The following is a 13,475-nucleotide window of genomic DNA, read 5'->3' as shown; positions in this document are numbered from 1 at the left end:
ACCTGCTTTCTGGGCCTTGGTTGCCAAAGCTGGCAGATTATAAACTCAGGGGTGGTTTCCTCCCATGGGAACCAAGAAGCAACATCTGGATAAAAGGCTTGGCAGAGGCTCCTTGATTTAATCTTCTCAGGAAGGTAAAGGCTATGGAAATCAGTAACAGCAGAGAAGCAGGGAAGGGTGGGAGGGGACAGGAAAGGGTTCCTTACCTCAGGTAGCCTGGGGAAAAGTCTTGACTCTCAGAGCTCTTCCCTGCTAATTACATCAAAAGGCAAAGCAGGATGGCTGGAGTGCAATAGTGGAGCCTGTTTCCAGAATCATAGCAATGGATGCGCTGAGAATATGAGGACATGGAAATACTCTGAACTGCCTAATGGGTCCCCCCACCTCCCCCGACAAATGCTCTGTGACGGATCTCGCACGTCACTGGTCCCCAGGATCGAAGGCTACAACAGGGGACTGAGATGCTGGACTCCAGGATTCCCTCCGGAACCACTCTGGTCCCTTTAGGAAACCTGCTTCACAATATCCCTTCCTCCTGCAAAAAAAAATAATACAGGGAACCTCACTCTCTCATTCCCTCCACTCTGTCCTTGAGGATTTCTATAAGATTATGCCCATTTACTGGACATTTTAAAGATGCAGTCCATTCTAATTGGACCAACATCTTGTCAGGCACCTGGACACATGGAAGGCCCTGGGGGGCTTCTCTCTCAGTATTTGTTTGAGCCTAAAGGAATAAACCTTCAGGTCAAAAGTGGTGACATCTCTTGTTTCAGAGGAAAGCTGGAGCCCTAGGGGTGATTTCCCCATCCCAGTCACTAGGTGTGTGCTAAACTACAAACATTAGCTTTAAAGGCAGAGAGGGCTTGGAGGTGAGACTGTGTACAGTGGAGCTCTGGCAAGATGCCCTGCTTTTAGGCAGATTGTAAATTATAAATAAATAAAGTGTCTCTGTTCTTCTTCCTTTGCCTTAGCACGCAATGAAAATCAACAGAGCCCTGTCTTCACAATCCTTCTGTTTCCTCCTCAGATTTGGTGTTAAAAGCTTCTGGCTAGAAACGACTTTGGACACTCACAGACCCTGGCCTTCCTTACCGCGCTGGCCATTTTATTTAAACCCACAATTTCCAACCATTGATTTATAGATCTCCTCTCATCCACAGGGAGACCTGGACACACCCTGAGATCTAACCATGAAGCCCACTGCTGTCCTGGGGGAGGTGTGATTCCAGCCCACTAGCCCACCCTGGTGAGGATGTAAAACAGCCCCAGCTTTGGATTGTTCAGCAGAAAAAGCAGCAGCAGGAATCCGGAGCCCCACGGATTCCTATCAGCAGATAGCTAATCCCAGAGAGAAATGCTAGCTAGTGTTGTGCCCACTGCAATGTTTTGCTACAGCCTTCCAGTGACAAGGGAACAAGGGGATTTGTTCTGAGTTTAGGGATTACTTGGGGCAAGGCCACAATCTGTAGAAACCAGCTTTTAACGTGAACAAGCAAATCCTTCCATTTGGCCTCTCACTGTTGCTGTTGTCATAAACACATTGCGTGCTGCTCTGCCATGCCAGGAGGGCAGTGAACCACCGGCGCAGGTCCCTCTGTGACTCGCACACTGGGGCTGCCAGGACTGCTTCATGTCTGTGGGAATCAGGCTTGTTCCTCAGAGCTGCTGAGAGCCACCCTGAGGAGGGCTTAAAACCTGCAAACAAAGGAATGAAAGCCAGTGCCGGGAGACCCAGCAAGACAGTCAGGGGTCTGATCCCCCTTTTCATCTTAGTGCCCTCCATACTCCAAGCTGACCATAAGGGCTAATACTACTGCTTCAGAGAGCATCCCACAGGGGCATCCGTGCCATAAACAGCCTGGACAAAGCTCACCCACCATTGTCTGAGCTGAGGCACCAAGGGGTGCACTGCAAAGACGTCGCCAAGCAAATCATGAGCTTTGCAGATTTCCTCTCACCCCAGTCAATGCGTTTGCTCTGACTTCAAAACCAGAAACAGACAGTGACAGACTATTTTTTAAAATGTCAGAAAACATATCAGCTGCAGAAAAACTAACACTTGCCTCAACAAGGTAACCTTTTATTTCCTGGGATTAAAAATAAAGAGAATAAATTATCAGAAGTATTCCTCCAATATCATTCAAATGCTTTTTGAAGAAAGTTACAAGAATTGTTTAAGGCGCACAGAAAAAGTCAGATTTGCCTTTCTTCAAGAACATTCTCTGCCCTAGACACAAAGCACCAATACCACATCCCGGAAAAGACAGAGGCTTGGAGACACAGGAACCAGAACAGCCCATACCAAGATCTCTGGCTCTAATATAAGTATCACAGAAAAACATCAGGACAACTCTTTCTTCCATAAATACAACATGTATCTTGAAAATATATCCAAAATATCTCTATCTAAACTACAGTACAAAAAGCCACTTACCAGGCATAAAAATAATATTTTCCCCTATACACAAATGTAATCATATGTAAAGCAAATTTGGAACACATGGATGGAGGAGTTACGTAATCTCTTGGGATCTGGGCTATTTAGAGTCATTTTTGTTTGGGTTATCCCTCTGCGGGGTATAGGAGACTGGCTACAAATACATCCATCTCACAGCGCTTACCATTTCAACAGCTCCTGCGTCATGGAATGTGGTACTTTTTAAAAATAGGTGACCCTTGGGTGTCATGGAAAGAAGAGAGAAAATGGGGGGATTGAGGGAGGGAGGAAAGGAGTGAAAGGAGAGGGGTAGACTGAGGTTACAGTGTGACTTCAAATACTCTGCGGTATAATGTAAATATCCATGTTCAGCAAGCCTTCCATTCCCTACCCCACTGCCACCAGTCTGCCTGAATCTCCTTTTACAAATCTGTTTCCCGGCTGGTGTCCAGGCAGAGGGCATAAAGGGACCTCCGCAAGTCCACGTTGCTCTTGGCCTTGACGTTACACTTCTCTAGGGGGCAGCTGCTCCTTCGGGCACTGTCTGCATTCTCCAGGGTCCCCCCGGCCTTGCAGAAGGATCCCCTGCTCCCGCTGGACTCCTGGACCTTCCGCTGGACTCCTCTGTCCAGCCCCGGTCCCTGGCTCTGAGGGCCCTGCTCTTCCTTAAGGACTGCCGGCTCCTCGTGGTCCGTCTCCCGGTGGTAGAAGTAGTTGAAGTTGGAGACAATGACGGGCACAGGCAGGGCAATGGTGAGGACCCCGGCGATGGCACACAGCGAGCCCACGATCTTGCCCCCCACGGTGATGGGCCTCATGTCCCCGTAGCCCACAGTGGTCATGGTGACCACTGCCCACCAGAAGGCATCAGGGATGCTAGAGAAATGGGTCCCCTGGTTGTCAGCCTCTGCGAAGTAGACGGCACTGGAGAAGAGGATGACCCCGATGAACAGGAAGAAGATGAGCAACCCCAGCTCCCTCATGGAGGCCTGCAAGGTCTTGCCCAGGATCTGCAGCCCCTTGGAGTGGCGGGAGAGCTTGAAGATGCGGAACACCCGGACCAGGCGGATGACTCTGAGGATGGCCAGGGACATGGCCTGCTGCCCATTCTGGCTGCCTCCTCCGCCCCCTGGCTGTTGCTCTGCCAGCTCGGTGCCCAGGGTGATGAAGTAAGGGAAGATGGCCACCACATCGATGATGTTCATGATGTTCCGGGAGAACCCTGCCTTGCTGGGGCAGGCGAAGAAGCGCACGAGCAGCTCGAAGGTGAACCAGATGACGCACGTGGTCTCCACGATGAAGAAGGGGTCGGCCAGGGTCCTGGGCAGGAGCGGTGCCACCGTAGGGCCAGAGGGCGGGGCCATGACCCCGCTGCCGTTGGTCCCAGGGGCGGGCGCGGGAGGCTGGTGGGGCGCTGGGGGGTGGCGGAGCAGCTCGCGTTCATCCCTGAACTCGGGCAGGGTCTCCAAGCAGAAGGTGATGATGGAGATGAGGATGACCAAGACCGAGACGATGGCGATGGCCCGCGCGGACCCAGAGCTCTCCGGATACTCGAAGATAAGCCACACCTGGCGCTGGAACTCGTTGCGGGGCAGGGGCTTCTCCTCTTCTTTAATGAAACCCTCATCCTCGCGGAAGCGCTCCATGGCCTCGTCCCCCAGCTGGTAGAAGCGGATCTCGTCCGCGAACACGTCCAGGGAGACGTTGACCGGCCTCCGCAGGCGGCCCCCCGACTGGTAGTAGTAGAGGATACCGTCGAAGCTGGGCCGGTTGCGGTCGAAGAAGTACTCGTTCCTCAGGGGGTCGAAGTAGCGCAGGCGCTTGGCGGGGTCGCCCAGGAGGGTGTTGGGGAACTGCGCCAGGGTGCCCAGCTGCGTCTCGAAGCGCAGCCCGGAGATGTTGATGTGGACGCGCTGGTGGTGCAGGGACGCCGTGCCCAGAGCCTGGTCCTCCACCGTGCCCAGGCCGGGGTCGCCTTCTTCCTCCTCGTCCTCGGGAGGCGGCCGTCGAGGCTGTGGCAGCTCCTTGGGCAGCGGAGGCAAGGGCCGCACTCCCGGGTCCGCGTCTCTCTGCGCGCCGCGCCCCTTTGGCGCCGGCTCCTTGGGCCCATCGCTGAGCCCAGCCGTCGGGGGACACTGGAGCTCTCCCCCTGTGGCCTGGCCGCAGCCTGCCCGGGCCTCATCGCCTCCTCTGACGGTCATGGCACCGCCGTTCTCCAGGGGCACCAGGGCGATCTCCATGGCGCGGGAGCAGCGGGCATGCTGCGCCCCAGCTGACCTGCTCCCGCGCCCCCTACTCACGCTCCCCGGGCACCTCCCGTCAGGCTCCGCTCCCGCGGTCGGCCGGCCCCTCTCTGGGGCGAGCTGGGGTTGCTGGCGCGATCCCCTCGCTTGGCCCTGACGTCAAGAAGCCGCTGCCCTGCTCTCTGCCTCTCTCTCTTCTGGCAGCCCGTTACCAAGCAGCCGAAAAGCCTCCTTCCAGCAGATGCAACCTTCAGCCGTCCCTCTCTGGCTGCGCTGCGCTTGGCCTCCACCCTCGGCGCCTCCCCCGCCTTCCCCTCTCCCTTCCCCCTCCTCCTGCTTCCCCTCCCCCTCCTCCCGCTTCGCCTCCCGGGTCTTGTGGCAGCCAGTGTCTCCCCGAAGGGCGCAGCTGGTGCCCCTAGCAAGGGAAAGGAGGGGCTGAGAGGGGTGCAGCCCAGCGGAGGGAGGGAAGGAGTGGGGAGGATGGAGGAACAGGTTGTACCGAGAGCGCTGAAATTCCCAGGGCAACCAGATGAGAATAGCTCTGGATTTCGGTTCACCTGGGAACCCGCTGGAAGCCGAGTGGACTCCAGGGGGAACGAAGTGCCTTGGGCTAAAGGGAAGAGGCTTTGAGCTGAGTCGGAGTATGAGAGACAGAGACAGGAGACACCAGTCCTTTTTATTTTGGAGAAATAACGGTATTTCTTTGGGAAGAATTACAGAAGGGAGGGGGCCCACGTAGTTTCGGACCTTGAAATACATATATCAATGGAGAAGCATCTCTCTTCTCGTCTTCCTGCAGATCCACAAAAATGTACTAGAGGGTTGGAAACTTGCAGGATTCGCATGCCCTAGCCTGTTTCCAGTATGGACCCAGTGGCAGCCCAGGCAAGCAGCCTAGTCAGTAGATGGGCTGTCTGGTCTCAACCCAGCAGAACCCCTGCACCCTCTCCAACGAATCCCATTTGCGAAAACCACACCAGGGGAGAGGAGAAGAGATTTTTACAATCCTAGTGAAGGCTAATCCTGTCTGGTGAATCTTGGAGCTAACAACTGCATCTAGGTCCATGAAGGAGGCAGAGGGTGGAGGTGGCTTATGAGAGGGAGCCAGGGAGGCTGTCCAATCTCCAAGGCTGGAGAAATCCCAAGAGTGGAATAATAACAACCAATACTTACTTCGCTGTTATTATGCACCAGCCCATTCTCAGCACTTCACAAATATTGTCTCTGCGTATTCCTACAGCAACCTGTTTTGTAAGTACTGTTATCATCACCATTTTACAAACGAAGAAACTGAGGCACAGAGAGATTGACAGACTCACCCAGGCTCACACAGTAGAAAGTGATGATGCTGGAACTCAAACTCAGACAATCAGAGTTTGGCCCTTGTCCCCTGTATTTCACTTCTCTATAGAAATGCATAATCCCTTTTCCTGATACAAGCACTCCCTCACTCCAACATCTGGCCTGAGAACTTTAGTTCCCTGCTGCAGGAGGCAGGAGGATGGCTGATATAACATATTAATCTTTCTAGGTTGGGACACTAGAGAATCTTCCCCTGCCCTGTGTCTACCGCTACACGGTTTTAGCAGGCATTGGTAACCAAGAGAAATCTGTTTCAAGGTGTGTGCCTGGAACTGCCAGACATAGTCTCCAGAAGTTTCTTGGTTTTAAATTATCATAAAGTGGCTGTGTTTTTGAATGTCTGTTTTCATTGTCTATTTTTATTTCTGTATATTGTTTCAGATTTATATGCGTGAAGTTAGGACCTCTTGTCAATGAATGTCTCTATCCACAGGGTGTGATTTGGAAACTTGGTCCTGGGTGCATGAGTGTGTGTTGCAATAGCAGGGCATAGACATACAAACTTGGGTCAAGGTTTGAGAAGTGTGTGTACATATGGCTTTTTAAGAGTTTATACGTGAAAATGGATGTGAATTTGGTGTACGTATTTTCATTGTGTGTGACTGTGCATATTGTTGGCTGTCTTTGCAGATGTGCATGAGTGAGGAAGGGCATGAATATGAAAATCAGTATGTGAAGGCATCACTGTTGAACCACAGGGCCTTGCATTCCCTTTCCCCATATCTATGCTATCCCTGCTTCATCTCCAGTGGGCTTTTTTTCTTCTCTGGCTCTGAGATTGCCAGTTAGGATCAGGTATTTTCCTGGGGAGGCTGGGACTTACTGAGCTTGTCTACTGATTGATGCATCTTGTAAGTATAAGGATGCCATATTCGTTCACATGGGTTCTCCTCGGGCTCCCCAGAGGAAAGAGTTCTCTGGAGCTTGTCTTTCAGGGGCTTTCTGGGAGATTGTTCCCTGAAGAATAAGAGTACAACATAAACAGTCCAGGAAAAGCACAAAACCCAGGCCTCCTTTAATGTGGTATTTCCTTAAATCTGTTTCCCATGCATTTGCCAGTTCTTATAGGTTTCTTGCAAAATTACCTTCAGATGCCACATGTGGTAGCCATGGAGGTATACTGCTCAAGTCTCCCTTAAAGAAAGAACTTGCTTTTCAACTGCCAGAGTGCAGTTAGCTGACCGCCTCCAGCTGTTGTCACTTTCTGGCTCTGCCTCAGCTTTAGTGCAGGGGCCAAACTCCTTCAGGGTAGCTCTCTGAGCACAGCAGGGTTACAAAGACCATTTCTACCCAGTGCAGATTTCCACTAATGGGCAATCTTTGCTCTGCATTTCCCCAACAGATTGGCCAAGACTTTGAAAGATCTGCATTGCACTCTGAGACTCTCTCTGTCCAACCCCTCTTCCTCCCCTCTTTCCTTTCACAAGTGCCAGATCAGCATCATAATCTGAATGTTTTCCCTAATGAACTCTTCTTCCTATCACTTTTATCTTTCTTTATTATCTCCCAGTAAACCTCTTATACTCCTAACTCAATCTTTGTCTTCTTCCCAGAGCACTCATTATATAACTGAAAGCTGCCTTCTATACTGTCTATCTAATCCTACGAGGTTAACTCTTTTATAGCAGTGCTTAATGTGCACCATTACCTGAGGATTTTGTTAACATGCAGACTCTGAACCAGGGTAGGGCTTAGAGTGCATTTCACACAGCACCCAAGTGATACTGATGCACCTGTCTAGAGATCACATTCCCATAAGAATAGATTTTTATCTCTATGTATGTATGTATGTATGTATGTATGTATGTATGTATGTATGTATCTAGCTATCTAGCTATTGTGTCTACGAATGGTATCTACCACAGTATATATATCTATCCATCAATCTATCTGTCTATTTACCTACCTACCTTTCTAGCTAGCTACTCTCTAGTTACCTATTTATCAATTTATAAGTGATAGGTAGGTAGATGAGAGAGAGGGAGGGAGCTAACAGAGAGATAGAGATATTTTGAAATCAAGAAACATTTTTTATTGATCTTTGATTTTCTTTACAACACCAAACATGGTGCCATGTCCATATTATGTGTTTTGCTAAATATGTACTGAACGCAGTTGAACTGGGGGAAAGAAATTCAGCTGTTGGAGCAGGGAGGGAGGGGAAAGCTGGGGATAGGAACTGAAAGGTGGTTTCTGAGATTAGCTAAGTACGCAAAGTGGTTGTGGAGACGGGACCTAACCATCTGAAGACTTATCACCGTGTGTTCAGGCTACATACCACTGTATTATCACAGAACACTCCAACTTTGTGGGCAAAAGCAACAATTTCATATTTCGGACTGTATAGTTTAATTTTTTGTGGTTGAGACCCGAGATGACTATAGCTGTGTTTATTGTATGAGTAACACAGAACAAAGACACCTGCTGGATTTTCATCTAGGTCAGGGAAAACTTTCCCCATTGGACAGCATTTAAAGGGACAGAGGGAGGCAAAAAATATGCCACTAGTCTCTCTGTCAGACATTGATTTTACTCCTCTGTGGTGCAGGGGGTTCATAGATGCGGGAAGCCAAATGTGAGGAGAGGATCCTAGCAGTAGCCGTGTCTGACACACCCTGCCAGCCAGGTAAAGATTCTAGCCAGTCTGTCCAAGTCTTAGGGCTCAGGCCCCCCTGCTCCTTTCTTTCGAGAGGAAGAGAGGTTGCTGCTGAAAGGACCACATCTCTAATGAAAGGACCACATCTCTAAAGCGTCTCTAGCCAGCTCCGGCAGGGTGCCACCAGGAACCCAGGCACAGCCCAGAGAGCTTGAGGAAGAGAAGTGCACTCGGAGTGCTTTTCCAGCTTCTTTTTCATTCCTCTGGTGAACCAGTTTTTCCAACTTGCCCCAATTACACCTGTGCCTGACCTCCCCGAGTTTTCCCTCCATTAAAAAAGAAAATTGAACAAAACCAGCATTGCATCTTCTCCACGAGGGATGCTGTCACCCCCAGATTAGAGAAAACGTGTTTTCTCCAACTTCCCCACAATTCCTTGGCCAGCATCTTTCATCATCTAAAGCATTTAAAGGGACAGAGGGAGGCAAAATATGCCACTAGTCTTACTGTCAGACATTGATTTTCCTCCTCTGTGGTGCGGGGGGTTCATAGGTGCAGGAAGCATCTATGTGTTACTCATATAATTAACAGAGCTATTGTCACCTCGCGTCTCAACATGGAGGCATTGGAAATGAGAAACAAGGGCTCAGGACTTCTTAGGCTGGACCAGCAAGAGCCAAAGAGAAGACAGCTTGGTGAAAATAAACCATACTAAGGCACCTTTCTTTAAAAATAAATTAATACATACACAAATAAATAAGGAGAACTTGATTCACAGGTCCTTGGTAGCCTGGGTCTTACTGCCAAATATTACAGAGTCTATAAATCCATGGTACATCACTATTCCGTAATCCATGGCAAAGAAGGATTGTCAAGCAATAATTGCTAATAGTGTATTAATCAGCAAAAAACTGAAGCTGTCTCTCACCGAATTCTCTATCCTGGATGCATTCGCCTTGTAGATCTTCAGTAAAAAAAAAAAACAAAAAACACTTTAATGAGGGGGGCAGCTGTTTTCCCTTCCCTCCCCTTCCCTTCTCACTGGCCCCTTAATCCAACACCTTGGGAAGGAAACCCTGGAAGTGACCTTCCTTTCCTGTTTGATGGAAGCGACAAAGATGGAGTAAAACAAAACACACAAACAAAACATGCACGCCTGTGCTGGGGGCGGGCAGCTGGTCACTTGCATGTTAAGAGATGGAAGCAGGAGCGGGAGGAGGGGCAGGAATGAGGCGGAGGGTTGGGGGAGAGCAGGAGATTATGCTTAAACCGACCCAGATCCTGACAGAGACCTCCAAGGGCTACTAGGATTTCCTGTTTAGAAAGATTAATATGAGAGCCCATTCACACAAATCAAGGCTCCCATCTGGAGCTTGATTTCTTCTTTTCCTTCCCACGCCCCCATCTAGATATAATCCAGGAATAAATTCATTAATGGATTCATTAAATCCGTTGCATTTTCAAAGGCCAGACATAGAAAATAAAGCATCCTAAACACACAGGGGCTGGGGGTTCAAGGGACAGCTTGCCCTGTGAGTGCTGCTCTTCTCTCTCTCCTTCCCTTCCCTTCCCTCCTCCACGGGCAGGTTGGTGGGTTACAGGTGCATGGTCACCCGCTCTCAGTCTCTCTTTTTCTCTTGTCCGTCTTTTCCTCCCTCAGACATCTCAAAGGTTTCTACTCCTGTAACATGAAAACCTAACTGTGAAGTTACGAACCAATGGCTTCGTTTGTAGTTTAGGGCTAGAAGTGTTTGAATTGTTTTCTGTGTTCTCAAGAACAGATGCATCCCTTATTTTCTACCTCTCTGTTTAGGCGCCCAGACCAAGGAAGGCATTCACTGACTACTTTTGAATATAAAGTATATTCAGTCGAATATATGTCTTTTCTGGCTAGATTATTGTCCACATTGTATAAAGATATATTTATGAATTTAACTTATGTATCAAGACATAGTTTTTAAATTACCTTATTTTAAAAATGTAAGACAGTTTTATTATTATGTAAGCAACATCCCTTCTAAAGCTGGAAAAATCATGTGGTCACTACACAATTCCTGCAGTCCAGGCGGACAAAGATGTGCGTAACATTAGCCTTTGCACCCATTTTTCCCAATGTCCTACCAAAATAAGTTATCTTTATTTCGATTTGACAAAACGTTGGTTTAGTCATGGAATGGGATTAAGGTTCCACTATGGTTTTGATGTAACTGGACCTGGAGGCTGGGATGCAATGGCTTCCAAAGGCTTGCTACTCAAAATGCAGTCCATGGACCAGCAGTGTCAAGGTCACCTGTAAATGTGTCAGAAATGCAAATTCCTAATCCCCTCGTCAGACCTATTGAATTAGAACATCTGGAGACAGAGCCCAGGAATTTGTTTCCAGAAGTTCTCTGGGTGATTTTGATGCCTGTCAAAGTTTCAGAACACCTGCTCTACAGGGCTGATTCTTTCACTGGATGCCATGGTGCATAAGGAATTCTGGGGCTGGGAGATAAATTCTCTTACGTAAGAGCTTGGGATCTGGACTGGGGTAGACCTAGCCAGAGTTCCAGCAACATGCCTTACTCATGTGACACTCAGCCTCTCTACGACTCAGTTTCTCTATCTGTAAAATGGGCACTAATAGTACCCACCTCTTGTAATTGCTCTAAGTATTAAAGCTGTGATGGAATATAAGTACTCAATTATTATACTTAGTATTGTTAATGCTAGTTAGTTAGTCTGTGCAATTTGGCAGCTGACAAGTACATGCACAGTCCCCAGATTATCTGCATAATTGTCTATAGTGACCATTGGGGTAATTAGTGGCCTCTATCTTTGTTCACACGATAATGTGGCCATGATCTTCTAGCTTAGTGGAAAGTGAGGCAAACTGTTTCCCTGGGTCTTAGCCTCAGCAAGGCAGATACCCTAAGTGGTAGGTGTCAGAGTAAGAGACCCTCATCATCTGGTCCAGGCCTTCCTGGTAATGTCAGTTTTCTAATTGCTGCTGTAACAAACTGCCACAATCTTAGTAGCTTAAAACAACACGAAATTTTTATCTTGCTATTCTGGAGGTCGTAAATCCAAAACAGGTCTCTCTGGGCTAAATTCAAGGTGTCAGCAGGGCTGGTTCCTTTGGGAGACTTCAGGGGAGAATCTGTGTCTTTACCTTTTCCAGCTTCCAGAGGTCACCCATATTCCTTGGCTTATGGCCCCCTCCTCCATCATCAAAGCCAGTGACTGTATCACTCTGATCTCTGCGTCCTTTGTCACCTCTCCTTCTCTGAGTCTCCAGCCTCCCTCTTCCCACTTTTAAGAACTCTTGTGATTACATAGGTTCTACCTGTATAGTTCAAGATAATTTCCATTTTAAGATCCTTATTTTAATTACATCTGCCAAATCCCTTCTGCCATGTGGTAATATGTCCACATGTTCCAGGCATCAGGATGTGGACATCTTTGGAGGACCCTTATTCTGCTACTACACTGTTTTTTGTCCCTCCTAAGTGTGCAGGGAGACTCAGAGGATGCGACTTCCAGAGACACAAGAGACCTAAGAAATCAGCTAGTCAAATCATCAGATTTTACTGTCTGCAAACATTTGGAGATGGCTCTTGAGAAACAACAGAGGCTGAACAACCTAAGACCCTAGCTTAACACCCAGATCTGTGGAGTCCAGTGGTCTTCCCAGCAGGCAAACTCTCTGATGCTGAGTAAAAGCCCCCAAGCAGCCAATAGTATCAAGTCATAAAAATTTAAATCCAGACTTCCAGGAAGATGAAAGGTGAGACGGAAGACTGAGTCATGCCACAGGGTGCCTGTCTCCCGGTCTGTGAAGGAAGAGTTTATCGTGTTTCCTTATTCTCTGGAAGCTGTCTTTCTACTCCTGAGGTCCGGTGCATGCACGGGATATTTGCAAATTGAAAGCCTGGTCTCTCATTAATCACCGCCACTTCTCATGGAGCAAGAGGCAGTGTGATTTCTCACACGTAGCAATCATTTCTTTCCCTGATAAAGACAGTAATCTGGGGAAGGGCAATTATCTCAGCAGAATTACCAATCTTGCAGCGTGTCTGAAAGCACACGGTGTTCATTTGCTGCTATTTTAATGTCTGCCATCTTCCTAGTTCCTCCCCAGCCCAACGCTGAAACCCCCACCCTCCCACCCTCTTTCTTTTCTTTTTTTTTTTTTTTTTACTAATCTTGGGAAATAACTTCCTTATTTGTAGCGGACCAATGCCAATTGTGGGAATATGATATTGAAGATCGTGATAAGGACTCTCACACTCTCAGCTGAGGCTTGGCCACCACGCATTGCATTTTTCAACTGAGCTTCAAAGCTTTTGTCTTTGCCGACAAAGAAATGACTGGCAAATGCCCCCACGGCTGACTTTGTGAAGGACGTGGTGACTCTCAGCTCCCTGGTATTACTCTACTAAACTGGATAACACTGAAAACCAGTTACCAAGTGGTGAAGGCTGCTTTCCTAGGGCCCAGGAATAAAGCAAAACTGCACTGTGTGTGTTTTTGTGTGTGTGTGTGTGTGTGTGTGTGTGTGTGTGTTTATGTTTGGGCTGAGCTGAGGAGGGCCTGGCTGCTAACATCCTTTCTGGGCAGTGTAATAAGCACTACATCGAGAGGCAGAAAACGATGGTTGAGTCCCACTGTACACCTCTGACCACTACCTACGTGGTTTGAGCATCTAATTTAGCCTGTCTAATGTTTTAACCTATAAAATGAGAAATACAACATTGAGCTCATGGTTACAATAGGGTTCGTGTAAAATAAACTGCATTTAAACTGGGGCCTATTCTGTCATCATAATAGTTAACATTTCTTGAGCTGATGTTAA

The 13,475-nt window shown here is 48.3% G+C and overlaps 1 protein-coding gene across 1 annotated transcript; it reads right to left on the bottom strand.

Annotated features, from left to right (window-relative positions):
- Positions 1 to 2,062: 2,062 nt before the first annotated feature.
- KCNA5 (potassium voltage-gated channel subfamily A member 5) lies at positions 2,063 to 6,376 on the bottom strand. Its single transcript, XM_001102294.5, has one exon. The coding sequence runs from the start codon at positions 4,678 to 4,680 to the stop codon at positions 2,863 to 2,865; it is 1,818 nt and encodes a 605-aa protein (XP_001102294.3). The 5' UTR covers positions 4,681 to 6,376; the 3' UTR covers positions 2,063 to 2,862.
- Positions 6,377 to 13,475: the final 7,099 nt, after the last annotated feature.

Source organism: Macaca mulatta, chromosome 11, assembly GCF_049350105.2.
Source record: "Macaca mulatta isolate MMU2019108-1 chromosome 11, T2T-MMU8v2.0, whole genome shotgun sequence".
Classification (NCBI taxonomy): domain Eukaryota; kingdom Metazoa; phylum Chordata; class Mammalia; order Primates; family Cercopithecidae; genus Macaca; species Macaca mulatta.
The sequence above is the reverse complement of the archived record's forward strand: the minus strand, read 5'-3'. Positions and strand labels throughout refer to the sequence as shown.

Coding starts and splice junctions, on each gene's coding strand:
- KCNA5 (XM_001102294.5), bottom strand. CDS start 4,680: ATGGAGATCGCCCTGGTGCCCCTGGAGAACGGCGGTGCCATGACCGTC.